This window comes from Sarcophilus harrisii, chromosome 2 (genome assembly GCF_902635505.1).
Source record: "Sarcophilus harrisii chromosome 2, mSarHar1.11, whole genome shotgun sequence".
Classification (NCBI taxonomy): domain Eukaryota; kingdom Metazoa; phylum Chordata; class Mammalia; order Dasyuromorphia; family Dasyuridae; genus Sarcophilus; species Sarcophilus harrisii.
Window position 1 is genome coordinate 39204388 of NC_045427.1, and position 25125 is coordinate 39229512.

The 25125-nt window shown below is 43.8% G+C and overlaps 1 protein-coding gene across 1 annotated transcript in view; it reads right to left on the bottom strand.

Moving 5' to 3' along the window:
- Positions 1-13428: 13428 nt before the first annotated feature.
- The window catches only part of GLG1 (golgi glycoprotein 1), a 145321-nt gene continuing 133624 nt past the window's right edge, over positions 13429-25125 (bottom strand). The window contains exons 20-26 of the mRNA XM_031949991.1: positions 24821-24944; positions 23352-23494; positions 23118-23219; positions 22126-22233; positions 21503-21623; positions 20752-20858; positions 13429-19547 (exon numbers count right to left, since the gene is read on the bottom strand). Of these exons, the coding sequence (XP_031805851.1) occupies positions 19380-19547; positions 20752-20858; positions 21503-21623; positions 22126-22233; positions 23118-23219; positions 23352-23494; positions 24821-24944 (873 nt within the window). The 3' untranslated portion in view covers positions 13429-19379. The remainder of the gene's footprint in view (positions 19548-20751; positions 20859-21502; positions 21624-22125; positions 22234-23117; positions 23220-23351; positions 23495-24820; positions 24945-25125) is intronic.

Sequence of the window (25125 nt, forward strand, 5' to 3'; positions counted from 1 at the left end):
AACATTTCCGTCAGTCATGCAGTGAAAGAAAATATAGATCTCCCTCCTCCCCACAAAAAAAAAAAAACACTCAAGAAAAATAAAGCTTAAAAAAATGCTTCAATCTGTCTTCAGACACAATGAGTTCTTTCTCAGGCATTTTTCATCATACGTCCTCCAGAGTAGTTGTGGATCACAAATGATCATCCCACAACATTGCTATGGCTTTATCCCCAGTACATTTCACTTTGCTTGAGTTCATTTCGCCTAGAACAATAATATTCCGTCATAATCACAAACCACAATTTATTCAGCCATTCCTTAATTGATGGGCGTCCCCTCACTGAGAAGAGAACTGCTATAAATATTTTTTATAAATATAGGCCCTTTAAAAAAAAAATCTTATTTGGGATTCATGCCCGGACTTCTTCTTGACAGGTGATTAAAAAAACAAACAAACACACAATTGAACAAGGGACCAGGCTTCTTTGGGGACTTAGTCACTCACATATTCTCCAGACTGAGGATATCCTGAAGTTTAGTGACAATAGTGATGTTTGTGAGGGGGAGGGGGCTGAAGTGTGGACCATAACTAGAAACACATGGTGGAACGGGCATACAAGAAAAATTGGGGGGTGAGGGTGGGGATCTCATGGTGCGAAGGGGGAGGGAGCTTCAGGACTCTTCAGGCTACTTTGCCCATCTGCCAAGTTGAATTAGTGAGCTCAAGAGGGATGGGGTAAGAGATGGGAGGGAAAGAGGGTAGACACGTTCCTTTTGGAACAGAACCAGAGATGCTTGGGAAGGATCCTACCCCTGGATGGAGAGACTTCAGAAGTCATCTAGCCCAACCTCATTTCTACAGATGAGGAAACTGTTGAGGTTTAGCACAGGTCACTTTCTAATAAAGAGCAGAGGGGGGATTTGAACACGGGACCTCCAAAGCTTTCCAAAGGTGGGGCTCTCCTACATCCCTCCTGCTAAACCAAGGATAGGGCTTTAATGCCAGCTGTAGGCTCCATTGCTCCTTCCCCCCCTTGTTTCCAGAGCTTAACCTCAAAGTCAACATACTGCCCTATTCTTTTTTTTTAATTAAAGCTTTTTATTTTCAAAATATATGTATTGATAACTTTTCAATACTAACCCTTGCAAAACCTTGTGTTCCAGATCTCCCCAATCTCCCCCCTTTTTGCTTCTCCCCTCCCCTAGATAGTGCCTCACCCTTGGACTCAGACTTGGGAGATTTTAACTCAGATATCTTCCCCCAAAACCCAGATCAGGGGGTTCCCCTGGGGGGTGGTTAGGGACCTCCTCCTCCACCCCCCCACTTCATGTGGTTCTCTCAGCTGTATGATCTAACTGCACCCTAACCCTCCTCTCCCCATGCTGTGGGGCCTGGATATGTAGGGGAGTCCCATGTACCCCATTCTCTACTCCCCACTTACTAGAAGCAGGAAGTGGCTATCATTGCCCCTCCCTCCCCCAGGAGGCAGTTAAGAAGAGCTGTGGATAGTCCCCTTATGGCTTAAGGCTGTGGAATGGCAGGGGAGACCCCCTGAGCTCATCCAGCCTGGCTCTCCTACTGCCTGGTCCCTTGGAGCTGAGGCCCTTTGCCTTGTATACTCTCCCTCCAGTCCCTGTTGATTGCAACCAATTTTTTGGCAGTGAGGATGGGGAGGGGGCAGCTGGGGGAAGAGTAACAGCTCTTAAGGGGGGGGGTGATTCCCAGCAGGGTAAGTCCCAGGAAAGAAGGGGCCTCTTTTGGCTGGAGACGGCTCATCACCAGGGAATTTGGGGGAAGTCACTTCTTGGAGACGTTTTGTTATTTTTAGGATGCAAAATAATTGGACTCAGTAAGGTCACCTTTTCCAACTCTGGGATCTTCCCAGAAGGTTCAGAGATTTTTGTGGGTGTTTCCCCCAGATTTTCATGATGCATGGGGTTGGGATTTTAAGGCATAGCACAAGCATCCCCATTTCTGTGCCAGAGAAGTCACAGGCCCTTCTCTTCCCCCTCCTCCTATTGCCCTGGAAATTTTCCACCCTCCTCTCCCCACCAAGGATTCAAACCTGATCAATCTGCTTTGAACAGAAAATCTCAAAAAAGTTTTGTTTTTTTTTGGGGGGGAGCAGCTAGAACTAGAAGGTAAGATGCTTGGATCCCTGTAAGGGAGCAGTTAATACCCAATTAAGACTAAAGTAAATGGTACAGATAATAAAAATTCAAAAGGGGAGATTACTGTGGGTAATTAATAGGGAGACTGCAACTCCCCGGACACGGGGAACGAAAAAGAGGGAGTCTGGTCTAGGTGATAGAGGGGGAGGTAATCCTGGGGACTCCATGTTGAGTTTGACTTTGGACAGGCCAAGTTTTATTGGGTAGTGGAAAATGTTCAAGAAGTCAGTATTTTGGGATTTGAGTTTAGGAAACAAGTCAGCCCTAAAAAGAAGGATTTGGGATTAGAAAATTCCTTTAAATTCCCATTTAATCCCCAATTTTGAAACAGTGTTTGAATTTGAGACAGTGTAGTAGATAGGAATGTTGTGCTTGGAGGGAGGAAGATCTGAATTCAAATCCAGCCTCTGCAGAACCAGGAGATCACTGTGCAAGGCAACAAGAAGATTATACAATGATCAGTTCTGATGGACGTAGCTCTTTTCAACAAGGAGATGATTCAGGCCAGTTCTGATGATTTTGTGGTGATTAGAGCCATCTACACCCAGAGAGAGGATTGTGGGAACTGAGAGGGGAGCACAACACAGCATTTTCTCTTCTTTCGTTGTTCGCTTTCTCATTTTTTTCAGGTTTTGATCTGATTTTTCTTGTGCAAGATAATTGTATAAGTATGTATATCTATCTTGGATTTAATTTATGGATTTAACATATATTTTTACCATGTTTAACATATATTGGATTATGTGCCATCTAGGGAAAGGAATGGAGGGAAAGAGAGGAAATTTGGAATACAAGGTTTTGCAGGGGTTAATGTTGAAAAATTATCCATGCATGTTTTGAAAATAAAAAGCTTTAATAAAAAAAGGAACCATGGACAATAAAAAATAATTTAAAAAATCCAGCCTTTGATAGTAACTGGGTGACCCTGGTGACTATTATTTGTCTCAGTTTCCCTATGTAAAAAATGGGGGTTATAATAGCATCTACCTTCCAAGTTGTTATGAGGCTCAAATGAGAGACCTTGAAGCACCATATAAATACTAGTTGTTATTGTATCAGCAGAGAAGTGGCGGTTGAAGCTGTTCATACATTGATAATCTTATCAATAAATGTGTGGAACAAAGGGAAATGGAACAAGAAGCCAGATTGGGGGGGGGGGGGATCCAGCCTGTGGAAGAAGCCGAGAGGAGGATCGGGAGGAAAGGCAGGGGGCAAACAAGGATAGTTTAATGCCATGGAAGCTAAACTTAATGGAAATTTTCAAGGAGGAACAAGGTAATTGGGTTAAATGGTGCAGAGAAGTCAGAGGAAAGGAGAGAGTAAAGGCCAACTGATGTGATGACTGTTCTGTACCCTCTGGTCCTTGGGCACAGCAGGGGCTGGGGAGGTGCCCGTGGGCAGCACTTCCCCGGCCCCAGGCTCTGGATTCTTGGCTTCCTTGGCTTTCCAGGCTATTCCTCCATCTTCCTTGTTCCAACTCCAACCCTTAGTGGTCCAAGGGCAGGGAAACCCACAGACCCCTTGCCGTGTGTGGGACAGCCCCACTGGTGCCCACCTTCTCTCCTGTACCGGCAACTTCCTGGGAAGGATCCCATCTTTCTGCTGAGTCAGAGGGAAGGGGCTGCCCCAGCCTGCGGGCCCGGTGTGACCCCGAGCTTCCCGGCTGGGTGGACCCTGAGAAGAGCAGCACCCGCCTCACGGGGGGCAGTGCCAGGCCCGAAGATGTGGGCACTCGCCACTGGGCTCCGTGGAAGGCCGGCAAGATGTGGCTCTCCCTCAGGGTCAGAGCCTCGGTGAGGGCCTTTCAGAGAGTGACAAGACAGATTCTGGAAAGGGGAAATGCTGAGGGAGCCAAAGGCTGGGGAGCCTTGGGGGAGGCTGGTCATCCAGTCTCCCAAGGAGTGGGATAGAGTCTGGGGAGGGGGGATAAAGTGAATTCCAGGGGAGATTGGGTGCTGGGAGGGCGGGAGAGAAGGGGGCGCTGGGAGGAGAGAGCAGCTACAGCGCTGGGGGTCGGGGGTCCAGATGAGTTCAGCACCCGGCGTGGCTGCCCTAGTGATTTCTTCCACCTTCCTGTCTCTGCTCCAGCTGAGGACTTGCCTCTGGTTCTCCATCCTCCTTGGCTGGTCCTGCTGGTTTCAGACCGCGGTTCTCCTGTCCTGTGTGTGCCTGGGGAGCCACCTCCAGAATCAGGGAGCGGTGGAGGACCTGATGGAGGCCGTGGGGGAGTCTGTGGTCAGCCTCCCTGCCCAACAGCACCCTGGGAAGCTCCACCACCCACAAGGACACCCACAAGGATGCAGGAGGTATGTCACTCCATCAGCCCTTTTCCCCTCTCACCTCCCGGGATCCTCTGCGTGTCCCCATCTCCTGGAGAAGCCCAGAGGCTCTGTCTGTGACTCGGTGACTGTCCCCAAAAGCCCAGCGGGAGTGGAGCCTCACGTTTGCCCTGTCCCGTGACTGGGGGTGCTAGGAGGAGCTCAACTCGATGTCTGCTTCTGGTTGTCCTATTGGCAACCCTGGGTTTGCCTTCGCTGAAGGCCGTAGGTTCCAGACCCGTTGGAGCTTTCACAACTTCCCCAAACGGGCCCTTTTCTTCCAGACTTAACTTTTGCCGACCCTCTCAGCATCCCGGCCCTCTGCTCTTCCTTTCAGGCTCAAAAAAGCTTTCTAAAGAAATGCAATTTTGGAAAAAAAGGTTGCACTATGGGTGCAAGGTGGAGGGCGGTGGGAAACATGTAGTCAGCGGGCTCAGCATCTGGAAGACTGAGAGAACAAGCTGACCTGGGGCCTCCTGGGTCAGACAGCCGGCTCCTAGAACTGCCTGATCCTGGCCGGGGCCCAGGCTATCGCCCAGACAGACTGATCCGAGCATCAGGGATCCTGAGCTCAAATCTGCCTCAGACACTGGCTATATGACTCTGGAAAAGTCACTTAATTTCTGTTTGCCTCAGCTTCTTTATTAAACGGAGCTAGCCATGATAATTGTGGAAATATGTATAGAAGAATTGCACGTTTAATATATTGGATTACTTGCGGTCTGAGGGAGGAGGTGGGGGAGAAAAAAAACTAGAATACCAGGTTTTACAAGGGTGAATGTTAGAAACTACCTATGCATGTGTTTTGAAAATAAAAAGCTTTGCAAGTAAAATAAAAAATGTTGCTAGCAATAGTACCTACCTTCAAGACTTCTGTTAGGATCAAATAAGATAGTAATTGAAAAACATTTAACACAGTACCCAGCAGTAAATATTATCTAAAAATTATCATTATTATTATTATTATTGTATAAGTTTAAAAGTTACTTACCAACCCTGATAGAGAGCAAATCACATAATTTCTTTGACAATAATAATAATAGCTAGTATTTACAAAATGCTTTTAAGGTTTGAAAAGTACTTTACATACATTATTACATTTGATCCTTATAGCAACCCTGAAAGGTAAAAGATATTATAATCCCCATTTTACAGATGAGGAGTTGAGGCAAACAGGATTAAGTAGCTTGCCCAAGGTCATAGAACTAGTAAGTGTCTGAGGCAGAATTTGAACTCAAGTCCTCCTGATTCAAAATTCAAGACAAACCACTGTGACAATTATATATCACGCGGGTCATAATACCAATCCTAACTAGCTTATATGGTGGTAGTTGTTTTTTTTTTTAAAGCATTTCTTAATAATAACTTGTTTATTCCCCCAAATACATGCAAAGATAGTTTTTAACATTCATCTTTGCCAAACCTTATGTCCAAATTTCTCTCTCTTCCTTCTTCCCACCTCCCTCCCCTAGACAGCAAGCAATCCAATGCAGTTCTTCTACACATTACATGGTTGTTTTAAAGACAAATGAGTCAAGAGTATATCAAAATGCTTTGTTAACCACAAGCCCTGTGAAGTAGGCTACATAGGACGCTGACCAGGGGTCTTCCTGAGAAGACTCAATTTATTTATTTTTTTATTTTGTTATAACTTTTTATTGACAGAACATATGCCTGGGTACTATATTACAACATTATCCCTTGCACTCACTTCTGTTCCAACTTTTCCCTTCCCTCCCTTCATCCCCACCCTTAGATGGCAAGCAAGAAGACTCAATTTAAAAGATAAAGGACATCAGGGCTGAGCACACAGTAAGTGCTTAATAAATGCTCATTCTTTTCCCCTTCTGCCAAAAGCTTCTGCCCTCCAGCAGGATCCTGGACACTAACGTTATCATGGAAAGATTAGAGTCATCAGATGTTCAGGTAACCCCAATAGCTGCATTTGGGACTAAAAAGCTCTTTCTTTGAGAAATATAAACCCAAGCCAACAACGGAGAAGGGCAGATGGCACTGGAGATATGGTCTGTTTAAACTTGGCTCCCTCTTTCCCCCAGAAGTGAGCAGTTTATGGGAGACAGACCCTGAACTTGGTGAACAAGAGGGATGAAGGACTCCCAGCTCTCAAAAAGGTGACGTTCTATCAGGGAGATGTTCATATAGGGTGTCCCAAAAATCTTAGGCAGTTTTAGGTCTGATTGAGGGGCCTGTGGCAAACCTTAGGTCTGTGTGTTCTTTTAGATGATGTGTTCTTTTAATAGATGAAGCCCACTTAGGGCCTAGAGGTTATAAAATCAACCTAACTATGACCATACTTTCATAGCCTATCAAGTCTGACTCCCATAAAGGTGACAAGCATCTCCTCCTTGGAAGAGTGGATCAAGTGAGAGCATATTTGTAGAGACACACAGTGGGCACTTAATAAACATCTGTTGCCTTCCCCTCCCTTTGGTCTTGGGTCTGGCATAGACAAATGAAATCTGAGAGACAGAATGGGCCTTGGAGGCCCCATACACGAAGCCCAATACAACCCCAAAATTGAGAGGGACCCGCTGACTCCCAACATGGTTGGTTTCCCCTTTGAATGGTGCTAATTGTGAGGTAGCAACAACTGCTCCACACGGATTAGCCAAGTTTTTTCTTTAAAAAGACACTGAATTGGGGCAGTGGATAGAGTGCTGGTCCTGAAGTTAGGAGGACCTGAGTTCAAATCCAGCCTCAAACACTTAATACTTTCTAGCTGTGTGACCCTGGGCAAGACATTTAATCCCAACTGCCTCAAAAAAAAAAAAAAAAAAAAAAAAAAAAAAAAAAAAAAAGACACAATTCTTTGAATTAACTGATATTCTGTCCCTGCTGCATTTGTTTCTTGCTATGGCTAAATAAACTTCCTTTTGCTGTTAGATGGTCTGTGAAAGCATCATTATTTCCTTCCTCTCCTGAACTTTACTACATGCTCTTTACTTTATAGAAATATAGTCTGTCCTCAATCTCAGCTTAGAACAGAAAATTTGTATATTATTATAATTATAATTATAATACAGTAATATATATTATGTATACAATAATATATAATATAAGAAATGTTCCACCTAATTCTATATAATACATAGAAAAAGGCTAATTCTATTGTTTCAGCCTTTCCAATACCCGAGGACCGCTTCCCTGTCCCTCCATCTTTTACAAGCTAAGTCTTCTGTTTAGTTTGATTAAGACAGCGGCCTCCAGCCTCTTCCTTGTCCCTCTTACTCTCTTCAAAGCTTCTCTAGTCCTCTCTAAAACAGGTCACTCGGTGTGGTCATGAGCAGGGTAGCACGTGGAGGGATCCCTAGTCCTGGACACTGCCTCCTCAAAGGCAGCCCTGGAGCAGGGCCCAGTCCAGGCTAATAAGGGGAGAGGATGTTCCTTCCTTGGAAGGCGTCTCCTTCTGTAGGATATAAACACCTTTGTTGATCACACGTTGGGAGATGTGTTCAGTCCCAGACAATACGAACTTTCCTTTGGGGGAGGAGTGAGTAGTACCAGACACCCCATTAAGAATGACTGCTAACTTCATAGCCAGTTTCAGAAAATCTGGGCTTTCTCCCAATTGTTCTTGCTCCTCACTTCTCAAATTACTTTACATTCCCTTAAGATGAATGGCTCCAGCCTCTTCCGAATGGTGATGGAGCTTAACTGCCCTTTATATTCTGCTTTATAGTCAGAAAGTGCTACAAAGTGAGTTCTATATTTTTTCAGATATAGTTCTTAGATTGGTTAAGTTCTTATTTGTAACAAAGGATTTATTGGTGTGTGGGGGGGGGAGGCGGTGTATGTCTTTGGAAAGTGACAGTGATACAAAAAAGCACCAAGGAAAGTTTAAAGAGGAGGAAAAAATACAAGGTAGTCTTTGAAAGCTTTCATTTTTATATTTGTATCTTTAATGCTCTTTGTGGGATTGAAGATGGGGTGATGGGAAAGGCAGAGCACCTATGCTATTACAGGGAGAAATGCCAGGCATTTATTTGTTTTAAAAAGTAAAAGCTCATTCAGGAAAGGAAGGAAAATTTGGGTAGAAATATGGATTTTAAGATTAAACAGAGGGGGGAAAGGTGTTATAGTTAGGATTTAATATCTGAATGGAACAGTCTTCCAAGGAGCAAATTTTGATTCAGTGGGGGTCCCTTTAGTGGTTTAGCCCTGGTGAAGATTTTAGGGTTCCCCTTCCTGCTTGCCCGCCCCACCTCCCCAACCCAAGCCTATTTAACCAGCCAGACATTATATTAGTGTCCTAGTCACATAGAATATATACTTAGTTTTCTTCCAAGAGAAAATGTAGCTTTATGGATTACATTATTACTTATTATACTAATATATGAAATATATAAAAGTATATAAATATATCAACATTACAACTAAGCAGTAATAGATTCTCTAGCTCTACAGAGCAAAGGGCATGTAGTTAGAAAACCAGTGTGTTTTGACTGAGACTTCAAATCCAATGGGAACCTCTAAAAACAGAGACGGGTAAATGGTGGTTCCTGAAGTCTTGCCTTAACCAGAGACAGAACCATGTGACCTTGTCTTTTTCCCCCAGTTAGGGCCCTTACTTTGGCAGGGTCAGTGGTCTGAGAGAAGTCAGACCACAGTTAGAGCTCAGACTGCCCACTGCAGGCCGGATGCCGATACTCCCGGCCTTTGGGAGATCTGAACTCATTTCCTGACAAACCCAGACTTAGCAGGAGAAACCCTGAGCAAGACCCTAAAGGCGCTGAATGCAACCCTTCTCCTAAAGGTCTAGGGGAGAGACCCCGACAGCCTGAAGAAACCCAAGTCTCCAACAATACATGCCCTGAGAGTGGCTTGAGCTTCCCAGAAGTCGGAAGCTGGAACAGAGGTAGATCCCTCCGTGTGATGGTGTACGGCCTTTCTCAGCGTTTGGGCTTTGGTTTAAGTCTATTAAATGACGTTGGATGTATTTGTAGCAAATTTGGGAAGAGATGTCAGGGATGAACCCGAGAGGAGGCCATTTCTAAGTCTGAGAGTTCAGGGCGGCTCCAAGCTAGAGAGGAGCAGGTAGGAGGGCACAGGATGGAGCTTCTGACAGCTCCAGTTAGAGATACTACTTAGGTACAGAATCCTACCCAAGTTAGCCTGGGTTTGTTTTTTTTTTGGTTCTCAAATGAGTATGAGGAAGTATTCCTTCCTGTCTCACAGCGCCATTGAGAGAATCATGTAAGGAACAGGAAAGCTCTTTGAAAAGTTAAGCACACAGCAAAATAACTGTATAGATATATTGTATTTAATATATATTTTAACATATTTAACATACCTGCCATCTAGGGGAGGAGAAAATTTGGAACAGAAGATTTTGCAAGGATCAATGCTGAAAAATTACCCCTGCATCTATCTTGTAAATAAGAAGCTATAAATAAAAAAAATAAATAAGCACACGCTGAATGGTAAATGTGGAAATATGTTTAGAAAAATTGCAAGTGTTTAAACTACATTAGATTACTTGCTCTCTAGGGGAAGGGAGCAAGAGAGGAAGAAAAACTTGAACACAAAGTTCTGCAAGGGTGAATGTTGAAAACTATTTTTGCATGTATTTTGTCTTTTAGTTTATTTTTATTTTTTAATTAATGCTTTTGATTTTCAAAATATACATGGATAATTTTCAACATTCACCTATACAAAACCTTGTGTTTTAACTTTTCTCCCTCCCTTCCCTACTCCTCTCCTCTAGACAGCAAGTGATTCAATATATGTTGCACATGTATAATTTTTCTATACCTATTTCCACAATTATCGTGTTACACAAGAAAAATCAGATCAAAAAGGGGGGGAAAATAAGAAGGAAAACAAAATGCAAGCAAACAAGAACAAAAAGAGTGAAAATGCTATGTTGTGGTCCACACTCAGTTCCCACAGCCCTCTCTCTGGGTGCAGATGGCTCTCTTCATCACAAGACCATAACTGGCCTGAATCATCTCATTGTTGACGAGAGCTTCGTCCATCAGAATTGATCATTGCATAATCTTGCTGTTTTTGCAAGTATTTTGAAAAATATTTTAAGTACGTGGAAAGGTGTTCTATGGAGAGACGGAAAAGTACCATTACATTTCCATTTATCTCCAGCTTCCTGTAGCAGGAGGAACAAAATTCCATCATTTATTAGTCTCCTGCTTTGGGGGGAAGGGAGGGCAGTATGAGAAGATGCCAGTCAATGGGCAAGATCTCCCCGCCTTTGGTTATTAGGAGACAGACACACCTTTCCGTCGGCCACCAAACCCTTCCCTTCCAGGGAGGAGGAGAAAGGGCTTTCTAGCAGATTAGCCTTGGGGGGGAAAAGGGAATAACCAACACCCTTCCTTCAGTTTCCAGCACCAGTTCCCTCCTCTGAATTGCCTAAAACCCAAAGAGGATTCTATCTAGAGAGCTTAGCCCTGGGGCAATGAAAATCCCTCCAAACAAGCTCAATCCTCAGGATAGACAAGCTCCCTCCCTGAAACACCTTCCCCTCTCTGTGGTGATTCTGAACCCCTGGAGGTCATTCCTTAAATCCCATTCCCTTGTCTCCACAGCTTCATTCTCACCCCCTCCCAAAGTCCCACTCCCAAGCCCTGCTCCCTCCACCTTGCTCTCCTGAAAGCCAGCTCCACAGGCAGGAAACCTGCTTTCCTCCTTAGTCCCTTCTTTCCCCACTTTATTTTTTGGCTCTCACTGAAACTGGGCTGCCTCCTGATGACGGTCTCCTGGCCTGCTTTCCAGTACCGGGACACGTTTACTCCTCACCTAAGATCCTTGCCTCCTATTTCAAGAAAAGCCAGACGTTGTTGGCCGAGAGCTGTTTCCATCTCCTATGCCTTCTGCCACTATTTCCCCCTTTATCCTCCCTCTCCTCATAAAGACATGGCCCCTTTAACTCAAGATAAAACCATCTTACTGCATGATCCCATATTAGGCCATTTTAGGCCATCTACACGAGCTGACCAGCTTTCTAGTCTAACTTTTGACTTAATCGCTCCATTGGAGCTTTTCTCCAAAGTTATCTGTGACTTTTTTTAACAGCCAAATACTATGACCTTTTTTCAACCCTCTTTCTCCCTAGTCCACTCTGCAGCCTTTCACGCTATAATCCCCCCTCCTCCATGTTATCCTGTCTAATTTTTTTTCTAAAGCCCCCTGGTTTCCTGATAGCTTCTAAGTCTATTTTGCTAGATCTTAAAATCATGCCCAATTAGGGTTACAGTGGGAGGCTGAACCCTATTCTCTTTTGCTCGACCTCATGAAGCCCCCCCCATTGATTTTCATTTCTATGCTGAGGATTCTCAAACCTACTTCTCCAGTCTTAACTTTTGCTGATCTCTCCTAATGGACACCTCGAACTCTCAATACAGCCAATTATTTCCCCAGAAGTTATCCTCAATTCCTCTCTCACCCTCATCACCAAGGCCTTCCAATTGTACCTTCCTAACACCTCTTCTCCTTGTTGATTATTTTATATTTTCATTTTTGGTTCCAAATTCTCTCCCTCCTTCCTCCCTTTCTCACCATGGAGAAGGCAAAAATACAATAGCTATTACATGAAATCTTGCATAACGTTTCCACATTAGTCATTTTGCTGGGGGCGGGGCCAAGAAAAATAAAATTATAAAAATCTGCTTCACTGCACTGAGTCCCTCTGTTCTTTCTCTGTTCGGGGCGTCATGAATCCGGATCATCAGGGTTTTGACTCACTGAGGCTGTGGTCCTTTCCCACAGTGACCACTGGCTAAGGAGCAGACTTGCTTTCCTCGTTTGTAAAAGGAGGGGACTGGACTGGAAGCCTGCCTATTGCCCTGGAAACAGTGAAAAGTGCAAGTTTATGGGTTCTCTCCCCGATTATATTGTGAACTTCCTGAGAACATGCGCTGTCTTTTGCCTGCCTTGGTATCCTCACCCCTTAGTACAGTGCACACAGTGGGTGCTTTGTAAACAGCTTTCTAGTGTAACTTTTGACTTAATCACTCCATTGGAGTTTGACTACTAGCTATCCAATGATCCCATAAAATCCATTAACACTTTTTTTTTTCAGATTCTGTTAACCATGTTGCTGATATCCAGCGTGACACAGATGCCTACACCAGTTTTGTCATACCTACCTGGAGATAAAGGGCTTGTGGGTACCTGGTTTAGGGATGAGAATTGGAGAAAGAGTAAAAGGGAGATGAATTCAGAAAAATATAGATTTCATGTCCTAGTTATGAACATGTGGTTAGGGGCAGTTAGAAGCTATCTAGGGGCGAAGTGGATAGAGCAACAGCCCTGAAGTCAGGAGGACCTGAGTTCAAATCTAGACTCAGACATTTAAGGCTTCCCACGGCAAGTCACTTAACTCCAATTGCCTCAGCAAAAAACAAACAAAAAACCACATGTGGTTAAGGGCTACTTTCATCTCCATCCTGTCATTTAGTATGATTAATGATAAAAAAAAAAAAATCCTTAATTAACTTTGAGACAGTCTGGTCAGGGAAGGTACTACTAAACTTTACACCTGAAGAAGCAGTTCCTCAGTCTTACCTTTTGCAAGATGACACATGGTACTGTATGGGAGGAGCCGGTATTATAGGATGGAGACTCTGATCTGAATTCTACCTTGAATACTTAATAGATGTGGGAATATCAGGCCATTCAAACCAGAACCTCCTTGGTGAAAGCAGGTGTCTACTCCCCTGACTTCCCAGAGTTGTGTGAAGGAGGTGCCCGTGAACCTCAAGGTAGCCCAGAGATGTCTCCAAAAGCTTCCTCAGCTCCTGGTTCAGGGCTGATGGAAGAGGTACAGCCTTGCTAGGGAAGCAGTCACTTTCTGCAGCTTAACTTCTGCCCACCAGAATACTCTGGGGATTCTTGCTTTTAGTTTTACTTCAGTTTTTACTAGCACAATGAGTGCCTGGCAACTCTTCCCATTCAAAACAGACAGGACTGAACAAGTAAAAACCTGCAGACTCTTTTTTTTATTAAATTCTCCCATTTCATCTGTACAGAAAAAAATGCACATTATGTTCAGAATTTCAGTAACATCTCAAAATTACACAGCATGAACATGTAAAAACAAGGAACGGCCAGAATTTTATACACAGAAAACAATTTACAAAAGAGTCTTATTTTATTTTTATTTCTTTTTTCCCCTCTTTTTTCTTCATTCCTTTTCTTTTTTTTTTTTATTTTTTAAAAAAAAGGCCTAAGATCTCACACAACATTTGCTGTCCAGTTTATTTCAATGCTTTGATTGATTTGAGACACTGCCCTTGGAGAGGCTGACAACATGGTAATGGCGCTAACCAACTTTCAGGTCTGACCCTCCCACTTAATCCTACCCTGTTCATCTGCTATTTCACTGAGTGCATTCCGTCTGACATGGAGACCCCTTTCAGAGACCCTGGCACCTCTGAATGGGACAGTACCACCCTAACTCCGCTTCAGTTGTCAAATCTGTCTACTACCAAGACTCCTATAATTTGCAACGCATCGGAGGAGGTCTTTCTCTTTGGTAGTCTGTTCATGGGATAAGCAAGAGAATGGGGTGGTAGGTCACCAAGAATCCATTAACTTTGGACAGCCTAATTCCTCTACAGCCCTGTGTTCCAGCTTTGAGAGCCTGAGTGCCATGGGGAGAAGACACAGGAACCTGGATGTACCAGTATGGGTTTATGGTTTCCCAATTTTTGAAGGAATAGGAATGGTGGAGAGATGGAGTGAGGAAGGCCAAGAATGAATATGACTGGAAAGTTAGCCAACTCTAGAGATATATCACCCTCCCCCCCAAAAAAAATTAAGTTAGAGTGTTAGATACATTAATATCACATGGAAAATGGAGAGAAGGGGTTCAGAGAGGGAGACATCCACACCAAAAACCACACTAAATTTTTAATGCAACAGAATGCTACATTTTATAAACTAGGTCTGATTCAAATAGGGACATACAACTATACCATTTTGACTTCTGTTTTTATACACTCAGTTTGAAGGGGGCGAAAAAGCAAGTAAGAGTATTCACAGTTCAAAATGCCACATTCTTCTGTATTATGAATTGACTGTTAGATTTATAGATTAATAGACCCTTTCACCAGGTGGATGAGGTTGGTGGAACACTTCTATATTAAGGCTGGAGACAGCCGATAGACTGATCTCCCATGTTCCCTGACCCAGAAGTCAATGACTAAGGTCTGCCAAGGGAGAAAATTTTGCCTTGTTGAGAGGGTGGCAACAGACTGCATTAGGAGTTGGCACACAGAGGATGGATGGATGGATTGATTCTGGTTTATTCAGAAGATATTCCTCATTTCTTGAAACTACACTCATCATACCATTGAACCACCCCTATCCTGTCCCCATTTAGACTTTGAATTTAATGGAACCTGAATTTCTGCTCCAGAACTTTAGGGAGACTTTCTGAAGTAGATGGGCAATAGCAGGAAAAATCTAGGGTGCAAAATATTTCAAAGGCCACAGTGATATAAAGGAAAGACTTGATTCTGATCCAACTGACAATAATAAACACAGTATGTAATGAAGAAACTGGATGGGCAATTCTCAAACTAAGGGCCTAATATTAACTACTCACTTATCAATACTTTTATGAGGTGATGTCAGGCTGATGAAATACACCAGATCTCTGTGCTCCCCTAGGAGGAAAGGAAACCTGGCATTTATTTTCTTGGAAGAAAGAAAAACTAAAAATGTCTATCAATCTTTAATAGTATTCCCTTCTCAACTCTCTGAGGATTAAGTGATATGTTAAAGATTCTGGAAGTAAACTCAATTCAAATATATTTATTGATTAACAAAGTAACTTGTAACAAGTAAATGCTACCTAGCAGCCGATGTCAATTCCCTGGAGTTACAGTTTCCCAAGAATTTTCTGAATTAGAATTGGGGCCTGTAGGTCTGCTGAAAGGATCAGGTAACTTTGGAAGTGGGGGCAAGAGCTAGAAGGCATGTTTGGGGTAAAGGAGATGACAGCTTTCTTTATAACAGGTTTTGAAATCCTCAGATCTTCCAAAGCCTCAGCTTTTGAAGAAATATTAGTCCCACAGCCAGATATTTTTACCCTATTAGAAAGTTTCTATTCTGAAAAGATCTGACTCTCATTCACACAGATCCTGGTCACACCAAGAATACCTGTTATACCTGTTACTTCTTTCTAAAACCCTCTTCTTTGGATGATAGCAATTTCAGAGGCTAGAACACTCCAGCACTTGCTCTCCCCTGTTCCCCTTATTAAAGGCCGCCCACACTACTAAATAACTTCTTACTACTGGCCCAGTGTAGCTCCAGCTCCGCCAGATTACTTAGGTTTCTGGTTTTTTGAATAATGAATGACATGTCCAAAATGGAAGATGGATATCTGAGTTGGAAAGCTGTGGGAATGAGGTGCCAACTGTAGAACACTGGATGTCTGCTAACTTGGAAACTAGCTGTTAAATTATTTCTTGGTAAAGGCCTGGATAATTTTCTTTTGGATGGTTACATCTTTGGATTTAACGAGCAGCCCCTGTTTGAACTTCATGCTATCACTGATGGCAAGAAACTTTTCCCTCTAGGTTGATCAGTGCTGGACATAAGGTAAGTAAACCGGCAAATAGGAAGTATAGATCTTGAGTGACAGCTCTATCAATGGGGACAGTTACAAAGGTAGTTTTTGTAATCACAGCACCTGAGTCTAGCAGGTGGCCAAGTTGGCGCTGGACACCTGGGCCTGGAAAATGAAATGGCATTTGCTTAGAACATCATGACCAGAATTTACTACTGAGGTCTCAGTTTGTGACTAATATTGCCCCTCTCAAAATACCTTCTGATAACAGATCAAGAATCACTAAAATTATTTTCATTAAGCAATGAGAAGGGATTTTTGCTTACTAGTTCAATAATTTTAAAAGGTTGAAAGTTTCAAGAGCCAATTTTCCTTTCTAATTTCTAATTCTGCTAATATGCCAAGAATTAGCACAGTTCATTTTGAAAGAAACAAAAAAATCTTTGAAGTTTAGAAAAAAATCTTAAGATAACTAGGGTATCCCAAAAGTCTTGCAGTGGTTGTTAAGCCGTGTCTGACACTCTCATGACCCCATGACCCCATTTTTTTTTTTTGGGGGGGGGGATGGTTGGCCATTTCCTTCTCCAACTCATTTTACAGATAAAGAAACAGACAGGGTTAAGTGACTTGTCCAGGATCAGGCTTGAGTCTCTGAGGCTGGAGTGACCTCAGGGGTCTTTCTGACTCCAGGCCCCAGGGTCTGTCTGGTGCAGTGCCACTTAGCTGTCCAAAGTCTCAGTTTAAAACTGTCCTAAGGCTTTGGGAACACTCCACTGAGGGCTGTCAGAATCCTCCCTTACAAGGAGTCAACAGTCTCTATCTGGGAAAAACACAGTCGAGAAATTATTCCCTTAGATGGTAGAAGTTGATGCTGCCCTTCAGCCCTACCCCAGACATCACTAGAAATGATGTCCAGGATCTATACACATGATCCCTGGGTTCTGGGCACTGGTCTCTTCACTCTCCCATCCCCTTACTCACCTCTACTTGGATGGCAACCCTATGAGGGTCTTCCCTTAGGGGAGCGGGGAGAAGGTGAATGTGCTTAATCCATGCTTTTAAAAAAATGTTCAATTGATACTTTTTCTTTAAAACACTTGCACGCACGTACACACACACAAAATCAACCAGTCAACCGATTTCCCATGAAACTTCTCCCTTCCCTCCACCATTAAAGTCCTCATACAGCAAAAACCTCAATTCACTCATGGGGGTCAGAAGGAAAAGGGAATTTATGTACCTTGAGTTTCAAGTTTCATGAATCTGGAGGAAAAAACCTCAAGTCAACTATGGAAGATAGTCTAAGATAGTCTCATAAACAAGACTGAGGGAAACGGGCAGGGCCACCAGCCTCCCTGTGTCTGAAGGACAACCATTTCTCTTGGAAACTCACACAACCCGAGGGAGGCAGGAAGCACAGCGTCTGCATTTCAGAACCCCTCCATAACCTTCTCTCTCAACGACCACGGCCTGAGATTCGAGGCACTTTGCCAATGTTCGAGAGAAGATTGCAACAAAGACCATTTTCCCTCCAACCTGTGGTGTGCAGGAGATGGAACAGAGGTATCTTCACCTAATGTCTATTTTTGTACCCTCTCTAGCACTCTGGAAGGGTAGCAAAAGAAATCACAGTATTCATATACATGTCAGTCTATACACAGAGAGTAACCTAGATCAGCTGGTCCACAATCATATATGCTCCCTATCATATCATGGAAATACCAGATAATTCTTGGTAAGGCGTAGGGGAGAAACCAGAAAAGGTGAAGGAATGGAAATTAATTATGAATCAGCCTCAGCCTATATGGACAGTTTTAGGCACATCATTTATAATACTCCAGCACATAATATGTGGACACATCTTACAGGTTAATAAAATATATATTATATATATATATATATATATGTATGTATATATATATAATCCCTACTGTACATGTGGCCCTCTTGTGCAACCACTGTGACTTTAAGCCCCATACTCAACTTAAGGTATTTTAGGATTGGACCCCCATTCACCCCCCAATCCTTTTTACAATTAGGGAAAACAAGTGAGCCAGGCTCTGGGTGAGATTCCTTTTTCAGCTCAGAAGCAGGAAGGGATGCCGAGTCCTGAAAACACCCTATTCCTCCAGCACCTCCAGGGCTGGTGTGGCAAAGATGGAAAAGACTCTCCCCTTTTTTGATGTGTAATCTGCATCTGGCCCAAGTGGGGAATCACTGAGCTGGGACTGTGCTCCGAGAAGGTTTAGAATGCCTTAGTTGTTGGAATACAAGAGACACACTGAGACTTCCAATGGATCTTTGCAAACCGAGTTTTGCTAGCCTATAATTAAATATTAAAAAAAAAAAAAAAAAAAAAAAAAAAAAACCAAACCCAAATGAGTCAGAGTGTCTCTGATGACCTCCCTCCTTCCCCCAGTCAGCTCCCAGAGGGCTCTTCTGATTCCAGGCGGGGTCTCAGATGCAGCAGACGGCTTCCAGAGTCAGCTCCAAACTTAAGTGGCATGTGAGCTGGCAGGAAGAAGGCTGCCGGGGGGACATGGGACATAGCCTTTCAGTGCAGTTCTATGGATGGACTGGCTTCACAAAAGCTCCATCTCCCCAGTTCCGTTTCCATTGGCCCAGTTTTACTCGATGCATGGAAAGCTTAAGAATCTCTTCAGAGCCTGAGACCTTGGCCAGTAGCGGCTCTTTGAGGACGGAAGCTGGAAGGCATTGATGTTTCAGCAGAAATAAATGGGACCCGAATCAGGATGGCCAGTGGGGAATCCTGTCACTGGTGTCCACTATCCTGATTAAATGCTGAAGACACTTATAAGAAGATGAGTAAGACATCCAAAAAAACAAGTTGTGTTAGATGACATGATTCCTCTCTAAAGTCCTCTCTTGATTTTTACCCAGTCAGAGAATAGAAATGTATCCAGGTATGAACCCCACTACCCAAATCAAGCTTGGAGGTTTTATATATATTTATATATATATATATATATAATTTTTTTTCTCTCTTTAAAAATTTTACTTAAAAATGGTTTGAGCTGCAGGTCAGGTCAGTCTGATTCTGGGAGCGTTGGTAGTTCCATTGGCATGAGAGACTTATCTACAGGCAGGTAAACAAAAGTCTAACAAAGGGGATAACAAAGGTGGCCAGCTGCTGAGGTTGTGCACAGACTCTCATCGTGATGAGGATGCCGTGGATGAAATCCAAGACGGGGCAACGGAGTGGAGACGGCTGCTGCTCTAATGTGGGTGCTTGCTGCTCCGCTCTGAAGGGGGAGGCGGAAGGGGAGACTATACAAGAGCGCTGTACAAACCGGGCACTGGGCAGGTGGTTGCTTTGGTGGCCACTCGGGGCTCTACCTGTCCTTGAGCTCTCGTGTCACCCGCTTGGTGATTCGTCCACACATCAGGCCAATCAGGAACAGGATGCAGATGCCCACTGTGATCACAGACAAGATGTAGTTCTTAGAGGGCGAAGTCATCACTTGCATGGCAAGATCCGAGAAGCCTTCCGCAGGGGCGACCTAGAAGGAAGGGGGAAGCAGAGGGATCCATGCTGAGGAGCATCTGGGGATTCCAGCCCTCCTCCCCCTCCTTGCTCCCAAAGCAAATACTGTGGCAGAACCGGGGCTAAACAGGAAGCTCTTTAGGGACATATTAACTCATTCTTTTCAGGCAGGATTAACCAAATGCAAGTCTCATGTTTGGTAGTTTGGACTAGGAGGCAGCTGTACTTCTCCACTACCTATATCTCATGGTCTCCTCCACCCAGGATACACAGAGTCTGGGGTAGAGGAAGTCAGATGGGTGGGGGAAGGGTGAGGAGAAGATGGCAAGGAAAATGAAACACCCATCATTTTATTAGCTCACAGGGGCAACCTCTCTGTTCACACAAAGGCTGAATAACCAATGATCAAGAATGTGGAAGACAGACAAGGGTAACACTGGATGAGAATACTAGCAGCTTACATCAAGAGAGTACTTCCTTTGATCCTCACAACAAACCCCATTTTAGAGATGAGAAAACTGAGACGAAGTGTATTGCTCAGCGTGCCGTAGCTAGTAAGTGTCTGAAACAGGATTTGAACTCAGGCTTGGTGCTCCCTCCACTGTGCCATCTGGATGCCCCAAATGATCTTTTAGGTCATGTTAATCTAGATGACTCTGAGATTCTGTCTAAAGTGATGACTTCTTCCCTCTTCAACTTACTATTTGTTCTCCATTAATGCAGAAAAAGAGGCTATTACATTTCCCCATAAACTCTGATGAAAACCGAACAAAAAAACTACTGTGGAGGAGAGGTGGCAGCTTATTACATTTCCCTTTGGCTCAAGGAATACAAGAAGCTGTATGGCTGCCTTAAGCCACATCCTTCATCTAGCCCACTAGTCTCTTAGCTGCTTAGATTGAGGGCAAGGAAAAACCAGTCTAAATGAAGGCTTGAAGACATGGTTTTTGTGATTGTAGTAAGGTTCTAAGAAAAAGGGAGAAGATGCTTTTAGGCTGAAGTGTTACTTCTGTTATAGAAAAAGTTGAAGTCTTGATTAGCTTTTTAAAATAAATTTATATAGCTCATCACAAAACCAGCTTCGGGTTCCTCTTAAATCTGAACATAGTAGGGGCTCTAGGTCTCCTATATGGCAGAAATAAGGGACAAGAGGCAGGCAATAGCTCTCAAGGAAAAGTCAAGCTTCCAGAAGAGGAGGCTTTTCATCCTCAGACCCTCACCTTGGCTGCATAACTCCACATCTCAATGCGATCGTTGAGGCGCTTTTTGCACTCTGGCTGTAATCTTACCCGCTTATCTTCCAGGGCCTCCATTAAACAGGACATTTCTGTGGGAGGAAAGGTAATCACAGAAGGGCCTAAGCAGCTGATGGAAAATTTTCCCAACAGCCAGGGAAGAGGGCATTCATCCAATTATATATCACTATAAAATTCCCAAAACCCAAATTTCCTTTTTAGTCTATATGGTGAAACTAAACCAAGATGCCACAATCAAAGGAATGTTGTCTATCCTTTTAAAAATTTCCTCATTTTCTAAGACTTGCTTCAAAATTCCATCTACACCAAGGATAAGCCTTTCCCACATTCAGAGCTGCCCTTTAGCCCTTTTCTAGACATAATTCTCCACAATAAGCTAAACTAACATCCTCAGCTGCTTAAATCTGGGCAAAGAAGCTGAAGACAGTGTCTTTCTTCCAGTTCTACAGCTTCCTAAGCCTGAGTAATTCAAAGCAGGTGGCAAGATATTTCTTGGCTTTAAGCAGGTCTCGTTCTAACAGCCACTTAATCCAGTAACACCCATAGTTTCCACGGCACTTAACATACAGCAAAGTTTGTATGGGCCATGCTCCCAGACAACCCCAGCTGCAAAAATGAGGGGGACAATGTCTGACATCCAAGAGTCCCTCTTTTTCCTCCACCAGAATCACAGCCTATAAGTAAGAGAGGGCAGATTAAGTATTTAAAGACTTACGCCGCCCTCGTCCAGGGGGGATGGCTGCACAATGATGTTTTATGTCCAGGGCACAGGCTGTATGGAGAACTGGGTCCACAAATATGTCTGCTTTGCTTTCTTTTAGCATGTTTAATACTTCCTGGAGAAAAAGAATGATGACAAAGAAAAGACATAAAGACAAGTGGATCAGGCCTGTTATTTGCCAATATTTACACTCAAACAAAAGCTCAATCAGTAAGCCCCATGGCACTATGGAATACAAATGGCTTTGGGCATGAATAGAACCATAGGAAGCATGTATATTTTAATACATAATAAATGACTACTAGCAGTCTATAAAAGTTCACTTGAGAGGGGTGCGATATGATGCTGCTGCCAATAAAACTGATTTGAAACATGGGAACAACTCCTGTAGTATACTGATGAAGGATCCTGGAGTCCAGCTCCAAGGGGTGATAATGCCCAGGGCTGAAATGAGCAAGTCTTTGTGGGGGGTGGAGGGGAACGGGGGAGGAGAGAGGAGGACAGGGAAGGTGACTGGGTCTTTAAGAATCACTTTTTTAATCAGCATGTCCATGCTGGGGAGCCTTCAGAGGTTCTGGAGGCCTGGGCAGGGGTGAGAACCAGGGGTGGCTATTTACCTTTTTACACATTTCCGTTTTGATTTTCAGCAGGTTCACTTTCAAACACTCTTCTACCTGACCAGTCTGTTCCTGGGCTGCTGCTTCTTCTGCACACAGGCTGGAGATCTATTTAAAGGACACACACAGCAGCACATCTAACTAAGGGTGAAAAGAGCAGCCAAACAAGAGCAGGCAAACATGCCGGGGCTACCACACGCTTGGCTACTGGGGAGAGCCGAGCTCCCCTCACCAAAGCCGTTGTCCTCAGGCTGGTGATCACCGGCCCCCGCGGCGTCCCCCGGACCCCCATGGCATCCCCAGTTACATCTGCCAGAGGTACTCAGAGAACCTCAGCAAGTGCTTGGCCAACAGTGCCTCTTCTCCCCCTGCCCCGGAGGCTCAGCATGGCCTCCCTTGATGGCCTGGCAGCCAGGAGAAAAAAGCTGGTTGAGATATCTTGATCCCACAACTACCCAGAGGCGAGTCGGCCTGATCCAAGGTTTACCATGCACAAGGCTATTTACCTGATCCCCCAAAGAAAACTCTCCTAGCAGAAAGAGCCGATACAGGTAGAGGAAGAACGAATGGGTTAAGGTGTACTGCTAGAAATGGAGGGCCCCAATCCGCACACAGCCCCGCTGGGAGCATCAGGCAGAGGGATTTCTATAGAAATCCTATAGCACATTCCACAATAAAGAAAAAACCCTAGCTCATCCGATCTTCCCACCTCAAGGAGTAGAGAGGTAGAGATTCTCCTAGTAGGGCTGAGAAAAAGGAGAGATGGGATTCTTCCAATGCCAAATTCAGTTGAGTCTTTTTAACTAGACTACAGCTGTCTCTTTCTAACAAATAAGAGGTGGGAGAAATTAGAAGGGTGTCTATGAATATTTGTGAGAAGGGAGGTAAACTAGGGGAAAGTGGGGATAGGAGGAAGGATGAATCTGGTGACACTCATCTCCCTTGGCCAGGAAGGTTCTGGTCACAACTGGCTTCACGACAAGCTTTCCTACCTCATCTGAGCAATGCATCTGCAGCTGAGGGTCGAGTCTGTAATCCAGAGCAGATTCCTGGATTATTACTCCAATCTGGTCTTCACAATCAGGAGAAAGGCGCTGCGCAGGGAAGGACAAAAAATAATTAATCAGCTCACCAACTCTGGCCTTGGGGCTTGGCCCCAACCTGAGATGAAGAAGTAACAGGTATACTGACAAAGAACAGAGATCCCTCTCTCCTCCCCAATTTACCTGATCAGCATATTTCAGTTTCAGGCAGGCAATGACCTGACCTTCCAACTCAGAGTCATCCTTGGCCTTATTGATAATATTCTGGCAGAATTTAGGAATGTCAGCTTTACAGGCTTTCCTTAGCACAGGATTTAGGCGGTAATCTGGGACAAAGGGAAGAGAAAGGGGGCTAAGAAACTTAATCTGGGTTTATACCTACTTATCTTCTATTATTTCCATTGACACTTTCAAAAAATATTTTTGGTTTTTTTTGTTTGCATTTTTTTCACTTTTTCCCTTTTTGATCTGATTTTTCTTGTGCAGCAAGACAATTGTGGAAATATGTATAGAAGAATCACACGTGTTTTAACACATACTGGATTATGTGCCATCTAGGGTAGGGAGGGAAAAAATTTGGAACACAAGGTTTTGCAAAGGTGAATATTGAAAATTATCTATGCATATGTTTTAAAAATAAAAAAAAAGATTTTTTTGGGGGGTGGGGTGGGGTGGTAGTGGTTCCAAATTCTGTCCCTCTCTCCAGCCCCTCTCCCATTGGTTGAGAAGGCAAGAAATATGATACCCCTTAGTCATGAAAAACATGACTGAGAAATAAAATTAAAAAGCAAAAAAATATATATAAAGGGGAAAAATAGGCTTTCATTTCTGCATTCTGGGTCTATCAATTCTCTTTTTGGAGGTAGACAGCAATTTATTTCAGGAGTCCTTTGGAGTTGTGGTAGATCTGTTGACACCTTGAAATGCCCTCCTCCCCCCAACACTGAATCTGGGAAACAAAGAGAATTAAGTAAAATGAAGTGACTTCATCTGATGCAAATGCAACCTCCAGCACCATCAGTCCTACTCTACTACATCTCACAAATGAAAGAAAATGTGGCTCATGATCAATTCTCCAGGACCAAAATGCACTCTAAGAGTTTAGACACTACAAGAAGCCTGGGAGTCAGAAGGACTTTTGGTATCCATGAACTATTTTCCCTTCTCAACGCAATGTGATTTTAAGAGAAACAAGAGACTCAAAGCTATTGCTCTGTCCTGAAACAGTTTTACAGGGCTGTCAAAATTACTCTTTAGTAAAATCACCAAAAACTGAGGACTGGTGGAGAGAAAGGAAGCTCCAAGGCTGTCTATCCTGGCCACACTATTAAAGACCTAGTAATTATGACCATCACTTCTGGGGCCTGGTGTCTAATAGATACCCCAACTCTAAAAACAGCCGCCCCTCCTCTTCTGTCTCTGGGGAGGGGAAGTCAGACAGCCCTCAGGCCTTCTTTCTCCATGCTAGATGCCCAGCCCCCAGCTTGGCTTCTCCAGACAGCCCCAGCTATCCCCCACAGGTGGGATCTAGCCCATCTTTTGTAAAATCACCTCAACACCTCAAAGAAGAGAATCCACTGGAGAGAAAGTATCTTGAGGCTGGCTCATTATTCCCTCTGTTAGCCAGAGGAACTGAATCAGGAGGCAATTACCTGTGCTCTGCGTAATCTGACGCTTGGTGATCATTTGTTTACATTTGGGGTCCATCAGTTCGCTGTTTTTATTTTGTTTCAAACACTGCAACATGTTCTTTGAATCTGCATCTGGACAGAATCTCTGCAAAGAAAGAAGCCCTGTGAGCAGTTCCATGCACAGACCCCTCTGTGGGCTCCTGCAGCCCCAGTATGGCACATCAATCCAGGACACGGAGCTTGGCCCTGAGTTCCCACACAGGCTGTACGGCCAACCAAAGGCAAATGGAGCCTCAGTTGCCTGATCTGTAAAGCAAGGTTAGCAA